This window comes from Protopterus annectens, chromosome 7.part1 (genome assembly GCF_019279795.1).
Source record: "Protopterus annectens isolate FY-2018-M chromosome 7.part1, PAN1.0, whole genome shotgun sequence".
Taxonomy (NCBI): domain Eukaryota; kingdom Metazoa; phylum Chordata; order Ceratodontiformes; family Protopteridae; genus Protopterus; species Protopterus annectens.
This window is the reverse complement of record NC_056740.1, coordinates 400847271-400866880: the sequence shown is the minus strand read 5'-3', so window position 1 is coordinate 400866880 and position 19610 is coordinate 400847271. Positions and strand designations below refer to the sequence as shown.

Below are 19610 nucleotides of genomic sequence, written 5' to 3'. Positions count from 1 at the left end.
TGGGGTGCCCCACTTCTGAGCTATTAGGGCGAAGGTTCTTCTGTTGAGCTGTCACTCATGTGGGTCCAGAAGACTTCTGCTTAAGTGGTCCTCCAGAGAGTTGAGAACACCTGGTAGGAATTGTGCTAACAGGTGGAGTTGCATGGCAGAGGCTGTGTGCCAAAGGGTCATGGCCAGCCTGCATGGAGGGTAGGACTGAGTCCCTCCCTGCTTGTTGATGTACCACATCACAGCTGTGTTGTCTGTTTTGATCAGGAGAGCTCCTGGGGAGAGAGGGGGCTTGAAAGCTAACAAGGCATGTTGGACAGCTATCAGCTCTTTTTGGTTGATGTGCAGATGGATTTGCTGTGGGCTCCATTGGTCCTGTATGCATGCACCTGCCGTCCAGGTGTTCCTTAAGCCATGCATGCCTTCTGAGGACAGAACCAGTGACTGTTGACCTGCAAGAAGCTTCTAGGGCGTAAAAACCACAGTGCAAGGTGTGTTTAGTTACCTGACTTGCAGAATGCATTTACTCTTGCAATTCTTTAGATTCTGCACAAGCAGGAAAGGAAGACATTTTTCGTTTGCGGTGTTCCAGGGTATGTTGCTGAAATTTTAGCATATGGAACTGACAATTTAGTGCTCTGATAGCAAGAGTAGCTGAGGTGTATACTTTTTTACCCCATCTGTCTAGTACTCGGGAATCCCTATCTGAGGGGGTGGGATTCTTAACAGAGGTTGCTTTAATTCCTTTAGGCCCTTGAGAAATTACCTCAGGGTCAGTAGGATTTTTAAAAAGAAATTTGTGAGAGTCAGGGACTCTAATACCCGTTTGTTTTTCTGTGTGCAGGAGGGAGGGTGTCAAGAGTCAAGCTGGATTCCAGGAAAACATCCTCCACAACATCCAGAACTGGGGGGATGGCCAGAGGTCTGTGCTCTGGAAGATCTAAGAATTCCTTGAGTCTCTTTTTAGACTGAGGGTAGTTCTGACTTTTCCACTGGAAATGCTCCCCTGTGCAGGGTTTCCCCAAAGGAAAAATCCTCTGGGGGAGAGGCTGAAGGAATGGAATCCTCTGCATCAGAATCCTCATAAGCAGAGAGGGGTTTGCATGTCTTCATACTCATAACCATTAGAGTCATCGGACTCCTGTTCAGACAAAACTACAGGGGACAGATCTCTCTTTCTTTTGGAAGGGGTAGCTTGGCTTCCCCTGAGCAGCATGAAAAGGTCTTCTGCCATTTTAAGCATTTGAGACTAGGGCAAGGAAGCAGGTGCCAGAGATTGGGTCATCGGTTTCTTGGGTGTGGTTCGTAACCTGGGCCTAAAACTAGGTAGCTTTCGAAAGAATGGTAGTCGTGAAGGAAGTCGTCAGTTTGTGTCAAGAATCGGTAGAGCGAAGACCTTCCTCGGAAGCCGTTGGCTGCTCAGCGGCTCCGGACCCATCCAAGGTAGAGACAACCGCAGGAAACTTAGTCGAATAAGAGTTTTGCGGCATACCGGACTCCGAAAGTGTCTCGGTAGCGGTCTGCAAATCCACAGAAGTGGGCATCAGGGGATGTGAAAATGCCTCACTGAGGACTGGAGAACTGACGACTAGCTTAATGGGAGCGTCGTCCGTAGGTTTGGACCAGAGCCGTTTGTCTCTGTCTTTATGTTTTTTCAGAAGATCTGCTGTCGGATGGCTTACCAAAGTCATATCGGAATTCGAGGATTGTAAGGGAAAATATCTAGCTACAATAAGGGCCTGACAACTTATAGTTTTGGCATTGAGCAAAGCACAGAAGCGACAGTGGGGGATGTCGAGGTCTGGGCCTAAGCAAGTGACACAGTAAGAATGAAAGTCTCAGTGTGGTATTTGCTTTACACAGGCGACAATTGTTAACGTTTTCTGACATCAGTTAGTGCAAGAAAAAAAAGGATCCCAACGGGGTACTTAGCTTTAGAAGACTTCAGCTTCAATTTGCAAGATGAAACTTAAGTAGTGGCCGACCGGCACTTGTGCAAACCGCTTCTGCTTTCTGCTCCACGGCAAGAAAGACTGACGTAATGGCGCCAGCTGCCTTACTTTATACTACTGACGACCTGACGTCAGTTCTGAAACGAAAGCAACCAACGCAGAAATACTAAGTCTCTGGTATTCAGGCCAGCTGAGGGCTACCCTGGGCAGGGATAACCAAATGTGATCACTGCAACAATGAAACACGAAGAACATCAGATATTACCCAGCGACACCCTGGACCGAAAAGCTGCTGAAGTACCCACATATCCGGTAGAATGTGCTTTTACCTGACCTGGTGGGGAAAATCCCCTGACAGAGTAGGCCCAAATAATGCACTGAGAAATCCAACAGGCAATCGTAACCTTGGAGACTGGTTTCCCTAAAAAGGGTTTTGAGTAAGAAATGAAGCTGGTCAGATTTACAAAAAGCTTTTGTCCTGTGCAAGTAGAACCGTAATTGTCTATGCACATCTAGCAAATGTAATTTATATTCTCCCTTATTTTGAAAAGTTGGAAAAAAGACTGGAAGATTGACTGTGATTAATATTGGCTTCTAACGCTAACTTGGGAAGAAAAGATGGGTTAGTACACAAAGACACTATCCTTATGAAAAATCATATAAGGAACCTTGATCGATTGTGTTTCAAGTTCTGACACTCTCCTAGCAGAAGTAATGGCAACTAAAGGGCAGTCTTCCAAGATAGATACTGCAAATCTACCGAAGCTGCACGTTTAAATGGGGGTGAGACTAAAGCCTGAAGCACTAATGTAAGGTCCCACGGAGGCGTAGGATCCTTCACTGGGGGTCTCAGAAGAAAGGTACCCTTAAGGAAGGTCTTGCAAAGTTTAGAAGAGGCCAATGAAGTCATGTTTTCCCCCACATGAAAATTGGAAATTGCGACCAATTGTACTTTGACAGTGGAGGAACTGGCACCATGCTGAAAACCCCCCACCAAAAACTTACGCAGACACTAGAGCAGTAAAGGGATCCAATGCACGCTGCGAGGCCCTTACGGAAAAATGTTCCCTCTTGCTACGGTGTACCCTTCTGATGGAGGACTTGTGAGCTGCTACCAAAATAGTTTTAATGGGAAAAGATAAACTGAGAGTCCTAATAATCATGGGAACTGGAGCAGCCAAGATGTGAGCTTCAGACTGTCCAAGTCTGAGTGACGAATCCCTGAGGGATGAGAAATGAGATCCGGAATTGGATCCAACATCCATGGAGGAACTATTAGATGAAACCACAGAGAGTGAAACCAGATTTGGCAAGGCCAGAATGGGGCAATGAGGATCACAAAGCTCCCCAGCCTGCGAGCTTTCTCAAGAACTTTGATATCAAGGGCAGAGAAGGATAAGCATAAAGAAGACCAGGATGCTAAGCATGAATCAGAGCATCTCTGGGGCTTCCCCTGAGAGGGGTTCTGAGCGAAGAACTCGCTGCAGTCTTCATTGGTAGGAGATGCGAATAGATCGCAGCAAGGATGACCCCACTTTACAAAGATCTGCTCTGCCACTGAAAGATTCAGAAGCTACATGTAAGGCATCAGGATAGATCTGCTTAGCCTGTCCGCTAGAATGTTGGAATGTCCCAGAATGTGCATTGCCACCAGAAAATGGCAGGTGGAGATCGCCCATTCCCACACACTCATGGCTTTGCGACAAAGGGGGTAAAGATCTGGTTCCCTCCTGTTTGTTGATGTACCATACCACCGACATGTTGTCTGTCTGAATAGCAACTGTCCCTAGAGGAAGATGGGCATGAAGGGCTTGCAACGCAAGCACCACCGCCCTCATCTCCAGGACACTGATATGCAAATTGGTGTCAGATGTGGACCACATGCCTTGAACTGTCCTTCCTGAGCAATGCCCCCCCCTCCCAGCTGGGAGGCATCCATGGTCACAGTGGTCTTGGGAAAGGATGGGAGAACCCCCTGACTTGGTCCGGGGAATGAATCTACCACCAAAGAGTCCCTGCTCACTCGGGAGATTCAGACAGGATGAGACAACGGCAGAGCTAATATAGACCATTGAACGGCAAGAGTCCACTGAAGAATCCACATGTGAAGGCGTGCTAAGGGTAGCAGGTTGATCGTGGCCACCATAGACTCCAAAGTCCTCAGTACTGTTTCTGTGGTCAGAGACTGGGCTTTAAGGTAAGGATGTACAGAACGTGTGGCTTCAGGTTGTGTATCCTGTATAGGGTAAGGAAAACTTTCATCTGGATAGTGTCCTTAAGTCCTGAGTGTCTAGGGAAAGTGCCTGAGACTTCCGAAACCACATCTTCGTCCCTCACCGATTCCTAGAAAAGGATCTTTGAGGGCAGGAGAAGCAGATCCCGAAAGCAGACAGCATTTTCCTCCTCCTCACTCTGGACCAAAGTCTCACATACAGACATCCCAAACAGGGAAGAACTGTTGTACGGGGCACTGGTAAACGATGCCTTAAAGGGTTCCGAGAACTGACAAAGCCGGAGCCAGGAGCGGCACCTGATGTCAAAGCCTGTACCAGCCGCCCTAGCAGCTCCCTCCATGGCATGGGAGAGAAGACGCATGGATGTGTTAGCTACTGACTTCACAGTGGCCATATGAGCAGAAAATGTCCTCTTGTCTTCCACTGACATGGATTCAGGGGTTGACTCAGCGATTTTCTTGACTAAGTCTCGCTGCAGCTGAATCACATGTGCCACGTAATTCAGCGCTCTTATGGAAAAAGTTGCTGATGCGTACACCGTTTCCTGAACTTGCCCATCTCCCTTGACTCTCGGTCAGGAGGCTGGACCATAAAGCTCTCCTGCGCGAGCTTTTTCTTCACAGCAGCTGCCACAACCATAGCATCAACTGGGGACCTTTTATTCCAACATGTCCTGTCCGATGGGGGGACTAAGGACTTTATTAGGGCACTTAGGGATAGGCTCTACCGTGTCCGGTTCCTTCCACATCTGAGATGTTATCAGGTCCACTAAGGGATCAGCGGGAGGGGAGACCCTGGAAGTTGACATTCTCGGGGGGGAACCTTCCCCCTCCTCCAAATCAGTGTCTTCGGTGAGGGACTCTGGTGGTGAGACCAAGTGCCTCCTTTTACACGACCATTTGAGAGGGATTTCCTCTGTGGGAATCTCTGGGGAGGACTCGCCAACGTCCTGCTGCTCCCTCACGGGAGATTCCTGACGCAAAACAGGCACAGGCTGTTGCTGAGATAAGATGGTCGGGACCGTACCCAAAACAGTGGGAGTGGGATGGAGTCAGAGGATGAAATGGTCAGAGGTCTCGACACTGAGAGAACCCTCTCCACCACATCAAAGGCTGAAGGAGAACTGACATCCTGAGAAGTGCCATTTGGAGCCGTTCCCCTCTGTCCCAATAGGAGAGTTAAAGCAGAGACCCTAGGAGCAGAGATAACGAGGGGAATACTACTCTCTGACACATGGAGCAAACAGCACCCCCTCGGATCCAACGCCCAGGCTATGGCTCCAAGAGCTCGGATCTGACACACACAAGGCAATGGCAGGCGTTGAGCTATAAGGTACCATCGGCACCGACCCTTGACCTAGACGGTCCTCGGATCCAGGGGCTCCAAAACCGAAGGCCGGATCAGAGAAGGAGTTATTGGAGAAAAGAAAGACTGCAAAGCTCCCCCCTCCAGAGGGGGTAGGCAAGACCCCCATCTGAATTTGGGTGCAGATCAACCTCTGCATCATCTTATCCACCTCCACTTCATTGAGGATCTGGGTGAAGCGGGAGGATGGAGACACTGACACTGGTCTGCAGCGCAGGTGAGGGAAAGCCCGTATGGGCGACCAGATCCGGAAGTCCTCTGGCTCCAGGGAGAACCTAGGAGAATAGAGCCGTGGAGATCCAGGTCTGGTTTCTGCCCTAACCTTCGGCGGCAGGCCAGCCAGAGCCAAGCGGTCTGGAGATAGCTTCCCTGGCCTGTCCTTCCTAGAATTCTCCCCTTCCCCGGTCCTCTTGGTGAGAGTCTGAGTCACATAAGCAGAGGAAGAAATAGAAGTTGATGCTGCACCTGAAGTGGGGGGCATAGGGGCTACAGTCCCCGAAGAAGGAAGTAGGCCCTTGAGGATGAGTTTGTCCCTCCTGTCCTTCAGTGCATTGGAATTAAACTCGGCACAGATAGGACAGGAGAATTTTAGGTGGGCCGCCCACAGACACATCACGCACATTGGCTGGGGAGAGCTTATGGCTACACTCTGTGCTCTTTCTGAAACCTAGGTCAGGGGTTTCAGCCATATCCCTAAACAGGCCCAGAACACACACTAAAGAAAAGAACAGACGGAAAAAGGGAGAAGACCCCCCCCCCCCCGACTGCGCGAGGACGATAGATAGTAAAGCTAGTTAGAAAAAGTTAAGGAGGGAAGCAAAAGGCACAAAAATACACTCACTAATCCTAAACGACTAGCTAAGAACTCTGACCACGATGCTTGCTTTTCCAGCGGCAAACGGGATCTGACAGGAGGAAGGAGACAGGGGGCATATTATGGGTAAGGTGAGGAGCTTGGATCAGATGCTGGATATGCGGCTGTGTCGGATTCGATACAGACCCGTAACCCACAGGTTGAAGATCAAATGAAGTCAACTACTTCAGATTTCACCTTTCCACAGAAAATAAAATACAGTGAAAGGCTTCTCCCTAGTGAGGACTTATCTGTCCATCTCTGTAAGATTACTAGCCAACTGACAGAGCCATGTGCCTTGGCGTAGAAATGCTCTTTGGCAGAATTTTTTTTTTTTTACACACCAACTTTCTTTTTATTGAGCTCCTGACAGATGGAGTACATGGAAGGTGACATTAGGTTTGGAAAGCTAGCTGTCTACAGTGAGAAAGGATGCATACAGCTTAGGCTATAGCAACAGCGATCTATGTTTGAACATCCACAATTTGTATGAACCATTTATCTAAAACAAATACTTTACTATTTGAAAAATCTTCTATTTTAATACATTAAAATTTTACATAGCCAAAGAACAAATGGTTTTCTCTTCTTAAACCAAGTGCTGAGCAGCACTCTGCTACACTTTCAATAAATGTATGCAGTTACTAATCCTCGAAAGGCAGTATTTAAAGACATACTTACATGGGCCATGTCCACTTTTGTGCCAATAACTCTGTCTTGAGAGAGCTTGCTGAATTCTACATAATGGTCATCTGCAAAGGAATGTCTGCAAAGATAAAGTACTTTAAAGACAGGGACTTCCAATGCACAAAACAAAGAAACATTTCCCAAAGCAATAAAATGTTTCAGTTTCAAATTTTACACTAATATGTACTACAACCTTATTTTAAGTGGAGTAACAAATTAAGAAAATGCTTAAAGGAAATATTCTAGAGTTTCACTTTAGACAGAAGCACTACACTACATGTCACCTAGTGTCCGAGTGCTTCCTAAGAGTACAGTTGTCAGGAAAGCAACGTTCCTGTGTATCCTGTAAGAGAATACTCATCTTAAAAGACTTCCCTGTACTCCTGAGGGGAGTATACTCAAGACAGCAAGGTAACAAGATCTGAAAACAAGCTCAGTTAAATGGTCAGCATACGAGGCCCAGGGCTGGAGTTAAGGAATGCTTGCAAAAAATTATAAAAATATAATGTTCTATACATTAACAATGTAAAAATGGTCATGTTGAAAGTGGGTGCTAGCAAAAGGAAAACAATTACGTTCACACCTGGGCAATATGAAGACATTCTTACACAAACTTCAGTTTGGAAAAGCAGTTACGGCCATTAGTAACATTTTCATACGTGGAGCAATCTTGCTGCATGACCTAGAGGCCTATAAACAGTGACAACTTACACACATTACCACAAACACCTCTACTACTGGTACTTGTCATTCAGTATGCACACTTTTGTAAACTACACTATTCTGAAATGTTATGAAAATATAATGTATATATAACTTGCCTTCACTGGACAATACCTTAGACCAGCAGTGTGCTACATGATCCTGTCTATAAACGGAAAGCCATCAAATAGAGGAACAATTCTACCGATACCTTGAGTCTAATCTTGCATACTTACAGAGGCACAACCCTTTGACTACAACACTAGTAACTTCTGGCATATAAAAATACCATTTCTTTTTTAAAAAGAATCTACCATATAAAAATTATCATCAGATGGATCTTTGACATTAACATCAGTGTGCATCACACAGTCTGACAAACAGCTTTTGAATTTGTACATGTTTTTTTAACTCCTACTTTTAAGAGCTGCATTGTAACTGGTGCATTTTAATACAGGATTTCAGAGAAAAGCTTTCAGGAAAGCAAGTGGTTTCCCGGCTTACATTTTTATTTGACATTTACTTGACATCTGTTTACCGGGATGGTCCGACTGGACTACAAGTCCATTTTCAGCAGAGACCCAGTGAAGAAAGCTCCAGTTATAATAAAAAAAAAACAAGATACTATACAATAAAACAAATGACAATAACATTTTACAAAGAAGTAAAAAAAAAACTGAAATACAACATGTATTGGTTTAGTCACAACAAAACAGAACCATAAAGACAATCTCAGCAGTTCTAGGGTAAATATTATGGTGCAAATTCAGATAACGCATCTTGAGTACTAAGTTTTCATACACAAGAAAGCAGCTGCAAGAGACAGGTGAAAGATACAGGATTGAGGGAAATATGATCAGCCAGGTGGTACGCATGAATTGTTGGACAGGTGTTCTTTAAGGAGATGTCTGAAGCTGGATGGGTTTGTAGTACTTATGACTTGTTGAAGGATGGTATTCCATATTTTGGCTATTTGATTAGAGTATCGAGAGCTTCCAAAACTGCTGTTTGATTTAGTGACTTTCAATAGTAGTTTGTTAGATGATCTCCGGATTCTATTATCAGAGTAGGGTTGTACCAGATTTTGTAGGGCTGGACATTTATTGGGTTGGTATATGATGGTGTGGGCAGTTCTTACTTCATTGACAGATAGTAGATTGGGTAGTTGTAGCCATTTTAGTTGGTGGAAAGCGGCACAGTGGTGAGATATGAAAGGTGAGCTCGAGGCAAATATTGGGATTTTGTTATGAGAGCTCTCTAGTTTAGTTATAGGTCTGTTTTTTCAGGTTTGTGAGGACAGGAGAGGCATAGAGTATGGTGGACAGTACGTGTCCTTGCAATGGATTGTCTGGTTGAGTTAGTTAAGTGAGCCTAATTTAATGTGGGCCTTTTTGATATGTGCTAGATGTTAGTCAAATTTTAGGCTAGCTCAAACTCTGCTCCTACCACACTTCTACATGCTGCTCCCATCTTCACCAACCTGTCCAAAACAGAAATTACAAAACTAAACACCTGTTACAATCAAATTGCCAGATTTGTCACAAATGCTCCTTACCGTTCCCACCATTGCCACCGACTACTTCAACTAAATTGACTTGAACTTCCAAATCTCATTACCTTACATCAACTTGGTCTTTGCTCAGAAACTCCTACTATAGCTTGAAAAATACCAGCACTATCTAATTTGCTTAAATTACAAGAAAACCCCAGACAACTACGCTCTAGTGAAAAAACATTAATCAAAATGACCAAATCCAACAACTCATCAGATGATTCCCTATTTCCTAATTTCACAGGTAAAATCTGGAACTCACTGCCCCCCTGCTATTACCGCAGCAAACTCTATCATTAAATTTAAACTACTAAAGGAACACACCTTTTTATCAAAAGACAATGCCCATGCCTTCCCCCACATTGACCCACAATACTGGTTTCCTTTTCAGCAAATGCTCTATTAACCTCTACAAAACTGTAATTAATAAACAAGAGAATATACAGTGATTAATCACAAAATAGTTGAGTCTATTTAAAGGATTAAATAAATGCAACGGTTACAGCTTTGTATTGATTATTTCCATATATTACATATAAATATTTGTAAAAAATCTTTAAAGATGATAATAAACAAAATGAAAAGACCTAATAAAATGTAATATATAAGACAAGAGAATATATAATATATAAATATAAATATAATATGGTAATAAAAAATCATACAAAAAAATTTAAGCCTGGAAAAAATATAAATGAATTAATAAATATAATTTCTCTCTTAAAAAGATGAATATTATGTGCCATGAAAAAACACAAAATGAAAATCAAAATCATAAAATAATTGGAAAGACAAATGAATGAATTAGCAGTGTGCACTCTTAAGTGTTTTTATTTTTAAAAAAATCTCACTGGCTTTCAAAAGAAAAAAAACCCAAAGAAAATCAACAATGGTACAAACTGCCTTGATGGGTGACCAGTTTGCATGGCCATACATAAACAGGTAGCTGCCCCAACTGTTTCTTCTAATATGAAATTAAATCTGAAATTGATACCAACATTGTGTCCTTGATGTGTGACCAATATAACTTGTTGTTTTGAGTAATGTAGTTAATTAAAACTATCCAGTCTGAGCTGCAATTACCAAAGAAATTGATATCAAATACATGTGTTGTGTTTTAAAATTGTCATGTTTTTGTTTTGAAGTTACAAAAAAAACAACCACCATGAGAACACAAGTGAAATACATGTCGTGGATTGTCCTAAGTGTAAAATTGTGTTGCTTTTTCCAAAAGGGGTTTGATTTGAGTAATATCCAGAAACAACAAGGAATATTTTTTGTGTTTCTCCTGAAATAATGGCGTTCTCTAAATAATTTTGCGAAGCGCTTTAAACCATTTATGTTCTTTCTTTTATTGATTCCAATAAAGCTGTTCTGGGTAATAAGTCACATCAACAAAACATGAGTGGATCGCTTGTAGCTCTTTTTTTTATTCCAATTATCTGAATCTTAAGTCACAGTCAACACAAATTCTACGTTGGACTACGAAATATTATTCTAATTTTCTCAAAAATGGGTAAAAATCTGTTCATTTTGGTTTTTTGATGTTTGTCCTGAGGAACGCATGTAAAAGAGTATTCTTTGAATTTCATTTCTTTCTATTCTGTAGGTTAAGTCATTTGTATGTTCATGTAAAAGAGTAATGAACTGTGTAAAGTGAATTTCGAATAAAATTTCCTCGGTAAATTCATTTTCTACAGATGTTTGAACTTTTCAAATCCCAAATGAAAAAGATGTATTTCTTACAAATTCATTAACATCCCAACAATCGGTAGGAATATCTCCTCCATTTTTCTATAAATATTCCCCCTTTATATATTTGTTCCAACATCAATCCACCTGATGGTTCCTCCATGTTATTTTAAAGAAATCTATATAAATGGGCGCAAAAATTCATACCCATGGATGTATCTATTAAAATATGCCAATAATGGGCCTTGCTGAAAATAGAATGGCTGTTAGTCAGAATGACCCACGTTCAGCCATTCATATTAGAAGTGTGCGTTAAATATAAATGAGTATATAAAATGTATTTATTAAGCCTCTATTCCGGTACATATAACCCTGGTGTGCGAAGAATACTGGTATATAGGAAATACGCTGCCCCAAGATATGTACAAGCAGAATACTGGTGTAGAGAGGATGAACATCTGCAGCAAAGATTCCCAAGTCCAGAATCAACTGTGTTTCTGATAATTCCTGTGTGGTTTTAACTTTAATGTATTAACTTCCTAAAGAACTTCCTCAACAAGTTTCCCAAATCAACCTGGTTGCAGCAATAGGAGAAAGAATTGTGTAAGTCAATGGGTCTGGAAGGTGGTAATTCTTTGTGGTGGTGACTTTTTGGTATTGTTTCCAGGATCTGTTATATAAGAGGATTAACTTTATTTTCCCAGAAATTTTTTCTGTTTCTATACTCATTATCTCCTGCCAGAAATATCAATTTAATATTGAAATAGATTAATAATCATCATCCATTTCGAATAAATGGGGTGGTGATTATTCTCAATGTCATGGTCCTTCACCAAGATGATAATCATTGTCCATTACATAGACCGCAATTATTTTCTCTGAAAAATGATGATTTTACTGCTGGAATGATGACAATGTCAGTATTGTTTTTGTTGTTGCCATTTGAAAAGATTTGTTCGCATGATGTCTGTGGTGAACTTGATGTCTGTAGAACTATATAACAAAATGTAAAAAAAGTCTGTTTGTTGTGTTTAAAACATGCATGTGTTAATCTGCTGGGATGTATGTGAAGTCTTTTGTGAAATGTGAAGTCAGTTGATCTTGTTGTGTCATTGATTGAATCCTGTTGTTCTTCTGATCTGCAATATTAAAAAGTGTACCAAGGTGTCTCATCAATAAGAATACCAGGAAAAAACCACAAATAAAATTCAAAGGAAAGGAATGTAACCTTCAAGAATGCACAGTCTGTGGGTGAAATGTTAAAGTACATTAGAAGAAGAGCGTTGTTTTATATTTTAGTACATTTACTTTATCACAGACATGAAAAGTTCTTGTTGTGTGTGTTTCTGTGTCCCTGTGTGTTCTTTGTCTTTCTTGGTAAGCGGAATTCTACCTATTTGGCATTTTTGAGAGTCCCCAAGTTGGGATATATCTGTATCTTGGGTGGAAGGTGTCTCCAGAGATGTAATATAACCTATACCTGACTTAAGGATATAGACCTTAGCCTTTTTTTTATTTTTTTTCCTGCATATTCTTTTGCCTTTGCCAAACTTCTTGATGTGACCCTGATTCGATTCTGTCTGCCCTTTTGATAATCTTTATCACGGGCAATTTTTGCAATTTCCTAACTCATTAGTCTTATTCTTAAAGTGGAAGCTCCTTCTTAATACCCAAACAATCTACCCGTCTTTACTCAAAACAATCTATACTGTTTAAGTGTATGACAGGTTTGTTTATGACAGGTTTTTTTCTTTTTCTTTTCTGTTCTAAAAATTCTTAGTGAAAATAAAATAGCCATATAGCCCTAGCCATAGCATATGCCTTGCCCATTTGCCACTCTTTAATCAAAATCAAAGTAGAAGCCACAAGTGGTTGTATTTTGCATCATAAACCTATTTGTTTGACCTTCCAGGGTGCTGGCTTTTTTTATTTTGGGTCTATTAACCTCCTCATAGTAACTTACTTCATCTACTAGTAGTCTTACTATACTAACCTCATCTACTAGCAGTCCTACTATACTCTACATAACTCTCTTCTACTCTTCGTACCCCCCCATTTCTTTCTAACACCGCCATACTCATACACAATTTTGGTAATTCGTGCATATTCCTTGGTAAATTATGCATACTTCCATTTAATGTTATTACTGGTCAAGTAGATATTACTGAGCATACAAAGTACAGTTGTGTACACTTACCATAAATGTAGATGTTCGAGTGTATTCACTGTTGCAGTCATCACATTTGGGTTATCTGCCTGCAGGTAGCCCTCAGCCGGCCTGAATACCAGAGTCTTCGGATTTCTGCGTCAGATGCTGTCGCTCCTTCCATGATGTCAAGTCGTCAGGGGTATAAAACATGCAGCAGATGTCATTACATCAGTTTTCTTGCCCCAGATGTCAGGTGCCCCCACAATATGAAGCAATTATATGGTATAGAACATCCCCAGCAAAAAGCAAATACACATGATATAATATAAGCCAAACAATAAGGAAAGGTAGAGCCAAGAGAAGTCAGGGGGCTGGAGGGAGGGTAACCAAGACTACAACAGTGAATACACTCGAACATCTACATTTATGGGAAGTGTACACAACTGTACTATGTTCTTCGTGTTTCACTGTTGCAGTCATCACATTTGGGTTGATTCCCAAAGCTAAGGAAGGGTGGAGGTAGTTAAAGAGCATTAGGGCCAGCAATTAAGCCCTGTAAGACTGTTGTGGCAAATCCAGCTCTGGATTTAGAAAAGATAGGCAGGTGGTAATGCTTGGTGAATGTATGTACAGAGCTCAAGGTAGCAGCTTCCAAGATGTCCCTGGTAGGGACACCTCTGAGAAATGCCGTAGAGGTAGATGCAGCCCTGGTGGAATGTGACCTTATCCACTGTGAGGTAGGTTTTCCATGGAACTTGTAGCAGAAATGAATGCAATGGGCTATCCATTTGGAAATGGTTTGCTTTGAAATGGCATTCCCCTCTGCCCCTGCAGCAAAGCTAACTAGCAGCTGGTCAGATTTTCTGAGTGGCTTAGTCTTGTCCAAATAGAATCTAAGTTGATTGTGCATGTCCAGAGAATGCAGTATCCGTTCCCCTTTATTTTGAGGATTTGGGAAAATAGTAGGCAAATGAATGGACTGGTTTAGGGCCACAATAGACACCACCTTGGGCATAAAGGATGGATTAGTCCTGAGGGAAACCCTGTCCACATGGAAGATAATGAAGGGTTCCCACTGCCATGAGGGCCTGTAATTCAGACACTCTTCTTGCTGAAGTGATGGCTAGAAGTAAGGCTGTTTTCCAAGAAAAGAATTTCAACTCTGCTGTAGCAGCTGGTTCAAAGGGGGGAAGAGTGAGCTTTTCCAGTACAAAGTTAAGATCCCAGGCTGGAGTGGGAGCTCTCCTGGGGGAGTCATACATTTTTGGCCCCTCTAAGGAATTCCTTTAGCAAGGGGTGAGAGAAGAGGGGTGGCTCAGTATTATATTGTGCTGAAATGGCAGAGGCGTGAATTTTAATTGACGAGAAGGACAGGCCCTTGTGGAGCATTTCTGTTAAATCTAGAATATGAGGTAAGCTGGGCACCGTTGTGCCCATCCCCTGAGCCTGGCTCCAGGAACAGTATCTTTTCCACTTTTCAGCATAGGATTTTCTAGTACTAGGCCTCCTTGCCTCCAGAATGACATCCAGCACCTGATTACTGAGGGATGCTAGAGGAGAGCTTAAGGAGGTAGCCAGGCTGCAAGGTTCAGGGTTTGAAGCTGAGGGTGCAGAATCTGGCCCGATAGCAGGGAAGGGGTCTGAGGCAAGTGCCACGGTTGTAGCAGTGTCAGACTGCGGGTACCACCAGTGCTGGCGTGGCCAGTCTGGTGCAATCAGTATTGCCCTTGGCTTGTCCTGTTTGATCTTGATCTTTAGTAGAACCTTCAAGAGGAGAGGCAGAGGGGGGAAAGGCATAAACAGAGAGGCTTTCCCAAGTAAAGGACAGGGCATCCACTTTCCAAGCTTGACTGTGGGGAGTTCTGGTGCAGAATTTGTTCAACTGGTAGTTCTGAGGGGAGGCAAACAGGTCTACCTCTGGAGTCCATTTGTTCCTCAAGAGTTTGAATATTTTGGGTTCTAGTTTCCATTCACGTGGGTCCATGAGATTTCTGCTCAAGTCATCTGCCAGTGAATTTAGTTTGCCTGGCAGGATTTGAGCTTGTAGGTGCACCTGGTAGCTCAAGGCTGTGTTCCAGAGAGCCATGGCTAGTCTGCAGAGAGGGTACGAGTGGGTTCCCCCTGCTTGTTTATGTACCACATAACTGTGTTGTTGTCTTGTCTTCACCAATAGTTGTCCTGGAAGAATAAGGTCTTTGAGAGCTGTCAGAGCATTCCGTATAGCGAACATTTCTTTTTGATTGATATGCAGGTGCATCTGTTTTGGGTTCCATTTGCCCTGAATGCACTTGCCCTGCCATGTGAGCCCCCCATGCATAGTCTGATGCGTCTGTTAGGGTTTGAGTGGCAGGGGGTGCAGTGAACGGGAGTCCTTTGTTGTGGTAGCAGGCCTCTGCCCACTAAAGGAACTCTGTCCTTAGACAAAGAATGATAGGAATCATGGTTTCCAAGTCCTGTGCAAGTTGACACCATAGACATTTTAGATATCATTGGAGTTTCGTCATATGCAGTCTTGCATATGGAATTAGCAGAATGCAAGAGGCCATAAACCCCAGAGCTTGCAGTATTTTCCTTGCAGATAGCTGGGTTTTTGTGGCCAATTGTTTGAAGTAGGTTGTCAAATAAACTTGTTTCTCTGGAGTGAGGAATGTCATCTGGGAAGCTGTGTTCAAGCTTGCTCCCAGGAATACAATCTGTTGGCAGGGTACTAGGTGTGATTTCTTTTCATTGATGGTTTACCCCAGTGAGGTTAGAAGTTTCTTTACAAATGCCAGGTGTTGTAATAGCAAGTCCTGGCTTTCTGCCTGAATCAGACAATCATCCAAGTATGGGTAAATCTTCTCTGCCTGCAAAATGCAATGGCTGGAGCTAGACACTTTGTGAGCACCCTGGGCAAAGTAGATAAACCAAAGGGAAGTGCAGAGAACTGAAAGTGCATAGAGCCTGCCCTGAAATGTAGGCATTGTCTGCAGGATTCTCTTACTGGGATGTGCATGTAAGCTTCCTTTAAGTCTAGGGTTGCCAGCCAGGCATCCTTGGCTAGCATAGGAAGAAGCTGTTGGGTTAGCATTTTGAATTTTGGAACCACCAAAAAGGTGTTGAGAATAGACAGGTCCAGGAGAGGATGCCATGAGTTTTCTTTTCTGGGTACCAGGAAAAGTCTTGAATAAAAGCCTTGTCCCCTTTGTTCTGCTGGGACAGGTTGAATAGCCCTGATACTGAGGAGAGCGAGAGAGAACTTGCTGTTGGACCTCCGCCCATTGATTTGGGGGGGTGCGGTCTGGCCAACCACTTGGGGTTGGGTAGTGTGTGGAAGTGGAATCTGTATCCTCGGGAAACTATGTTCAAAACCCATTTGTCCTGGGCAATGAGTTCCCAGTTTTTTTGCATGCAGGGCGAGCTTTCCTCCTAAGGGAGCAAGTAGTTGAGCAGGGCTTGGAAGGGTTAAGGTTAAGTCATTGTGCCATTTTTCCATAGGGGGAGGCTTACTACTCCCTGCTTTGGAAGTGGGAGCATCCCACTACTTAGATCTGTGTGTAGCCTGAGACTGAAGTCTTGGTGTCTGCTGTTCCTGGGTTTGGACGGAGAAGGCCTGGAAGGGACTGGAAAGGACCCGTTTTTTTGAAGTTCAATGCCTACTGAATCTGGGAGGCTGTACTTGTAAGAAATTTAACAGTTTGCATAGATTTAGCTTTTTCCTACAGCCTTTTGAGGACTTCTGCTTTGTTGCCAAAAAGGTGGTCTTGGTTTAAGGGTGCATCCAATAATTTAGCATTAACATGATCTGGCAAGTTTTGTTCCTTAAGCCAAGCATGCCTTCTAAGTACAGACCCAGTGACAGCAGCCCTGCAAGATGTTTTTAAAGCATCAAAACCACACTGCAAAGTATGTTTACCAACTTGTTCAGCAGAATGCATTAAATCTTGCAACTCTGTGTTCAGCATAGTCAAAAATCAACATCATGTTCTTTTTAGTCCTATAATAGGCTGATACTTCAACAAATGAAACTGGCAATTTAAAGCCCGAATGGTCAAAGTAGCAGAAGTGTATACCTTCTTACCCCATCTGTCTAAGGCTCTAGAGTCCCTATCAGAAGGGGTAGGATGTTTGACAGTAGTAGCCTTAATGCCTTTTCGTCTTTGGGAAATGGTCTCTGGATCTGCAGTAGGAAGAGGAACTTGTGAGAGTCAGGTACTCTGTAGTACCAGTCAGGTTTCCTGGGAGCTGGAGGCAAAGTGTCTGGGGTAAGGCTAGAGTCTAATAAAACATCATCTACAATGGCCAGAACAGGAGGGCTAGCTAGAGGCCTGAGTTAAGGCAGGAGTAAAAATTCTCCAAGTCTCTTTCTGGACTCAGAACAGTCTTGGCTTTCCCAGCAGAAATGCTCCCCAAGCGTATGCAAGGTTTCACCAAAAGAAAAATCTTCTGGAGGAGAAGCAGAGGGAATGGAATCCTCTGCATCAGAATCCTCATAAGTAGATGAGGACAAATCCTGGTAACCAGAAGGAGCAGAAATATCAGATTCCTGATTAGAAGAATCAGAAAGAAAATCAGTTCTAGGTCTCTAAGAGGGGCCTGGCTTCCCCTAATTAAGGTAATAAGGTCTTCAGCCATTCTAAGCATTTGTTTTTGAGGCATATGGGCCTGAGTATGTGGTTTGGTCGTCGCTTTTCTAAGCATAGTGTGAATTTTAGGCCTGAGGAATTCGGTACTTCTTGCTGGAAATGAAGCCGTTGGTTTAATATGAAAGTCTGTAGGCCTGAATACACCCTCAGAAGCCGGTGCCTGCACAGTGTCTCCAGACCCATCCAAGGTAGACACATCCGCAGGTTCCATAGTTGAAGCAGCATCTTGCAGCATACCGGACTCCGAATGGCTCTCAGTAGAGGCCTGCAAATCTGTAGTAGCGGGTATCAGAGGCTGCGAAAACGCCTCACTGAGTACCAGCGGACTGGTAACTAGCTTAACAGAAGCGTCGGCGGCAGTTTTGGACCTATGCGGTCTGTCTCTGTCTTTATCCTTACGTTTTATCAGAAGATCGGTAGTTGGATGGCTTAACGAAGCCATTTTGGAGTACAGAGATCGAGAATGAAAGTATTTAGCTACAAAAATAGCCCGATGATCAATAATTTGGGCGTTGAACAAGGCACAAAACAGACAGCGAGGGTCGTCGTGATCTGGGCCTAAACAGGTGATGCAGTAAGAATGAAACTCTCTCTGAGGTATTTGCTTTCCACAGGCAAGACAATTGTTAATTTTTTCTGACATCGGTTAGAGCAAGAAAAAAGGATCCCCGACGGGGTACTTATCTTTTTTGAAGACTTCGGGTCTGAAACTAATTGCAGGAGCCAACCGGCACTTGCAAACTGCTTCGGGCACCGCACGGCAAGAAAGACTGATGTAATGGCGTCAGCTGCATGTTTTAAACCCCTGATGACCTGACATCATGGAAGAAGCTACAGCATTCTACGCAGAAATCCAAAGACTCTGGTATTCAGGCCGGCTGAGGGATACCTGCAGGCAGATAACCCAAATGTGATGATTACAACAGTGAAACACGAAAAACATCCATGTCCTACTACAATTTACAAGCTAAAAATATTTTTTTTGTCTGTAATCTAAAATGTTACTTTTGTACTTGTTCTCTGTATATGTGAAATGACTTTGTATATTAAACTGTGGAGCTTTTCTCCCCGGGCCTCCGCTGAAAATGGACATACATCCAGTTGGATTCTCCCGGTCAATAAATGTAAAATAAATAAATTTAGTGTGCGAGACTGATTTAATTTTGGTTTTGTAGATGAGAAAAGGGAAAGTGTGGTCAGTAGATTTGTTATTAGAGAAGATCATTAGTTTTGTTTTGCTGATTACACAATTTCAGGAAGTGGATTAACTAGCCTCCTACTATCAGGCCTGAATGAGTTTAATATGGAAGACAGAGGGCTGAAACAACCTGTCAGCTCTCAACCTCAGCAAGGAAATCCAAAAGGAAACCCTTCCTCACCAACATCATGGTTAAGGAAGTGTGCAGCCACAGGAATGTAACATTTACAGACAGCAAAAAGAATGGATGCAAGTGTTTGACACAGTCTGATCCAAAGTTTCACAAAATGGTTCAGAACTCCAGATGGTTTGGAAGATGCACCAGCTTGGACTTGTATCCCCCCAGGCCAAAAATGATATGGTGATCTAATATGAAGAGTGTGTCAAAAATCAGATCCTGGAAGCAAACAGCATGGGTGAGTGCATTCATATGTATGTGTATTTGTAAATACCACAACCAGACAATGGAACAACTTACTTAAGGGACCACTCATCCAGTTTAAGGACCAAATAGGCCTCAAATGAAATAAAATATTGAAGAAAATAGGTGAAGAGACTTTTATTAAGCTGAATTACTTTAAAATGTGGTTTAGCTTAATCCTGCAAAGTGCAC

At 42.9% G+C, this 19610-nt stretch overlaps 1 protein-coding gene across 1 annotated transcript in view; it reads right to left on the bottom strand.

Moving 5' to 3' along the window:
• The window catches only part of DCAF1 (DDB1 and CUL4 associated factor 1), a gene marked incomplete in the record, with an annotated part of 1406260 nt that overhangs the window by 468327 nt on the left and 918323 nt on the right, over positions 1–19610 (bottom strand). The window contains 1 exon segment of the mRNA XM_044078852.1: positions 7074–7158. Within this exon segment, the coding sequence (XP_043934787.1) occupies positions 7074–7158 (85 nt within the window).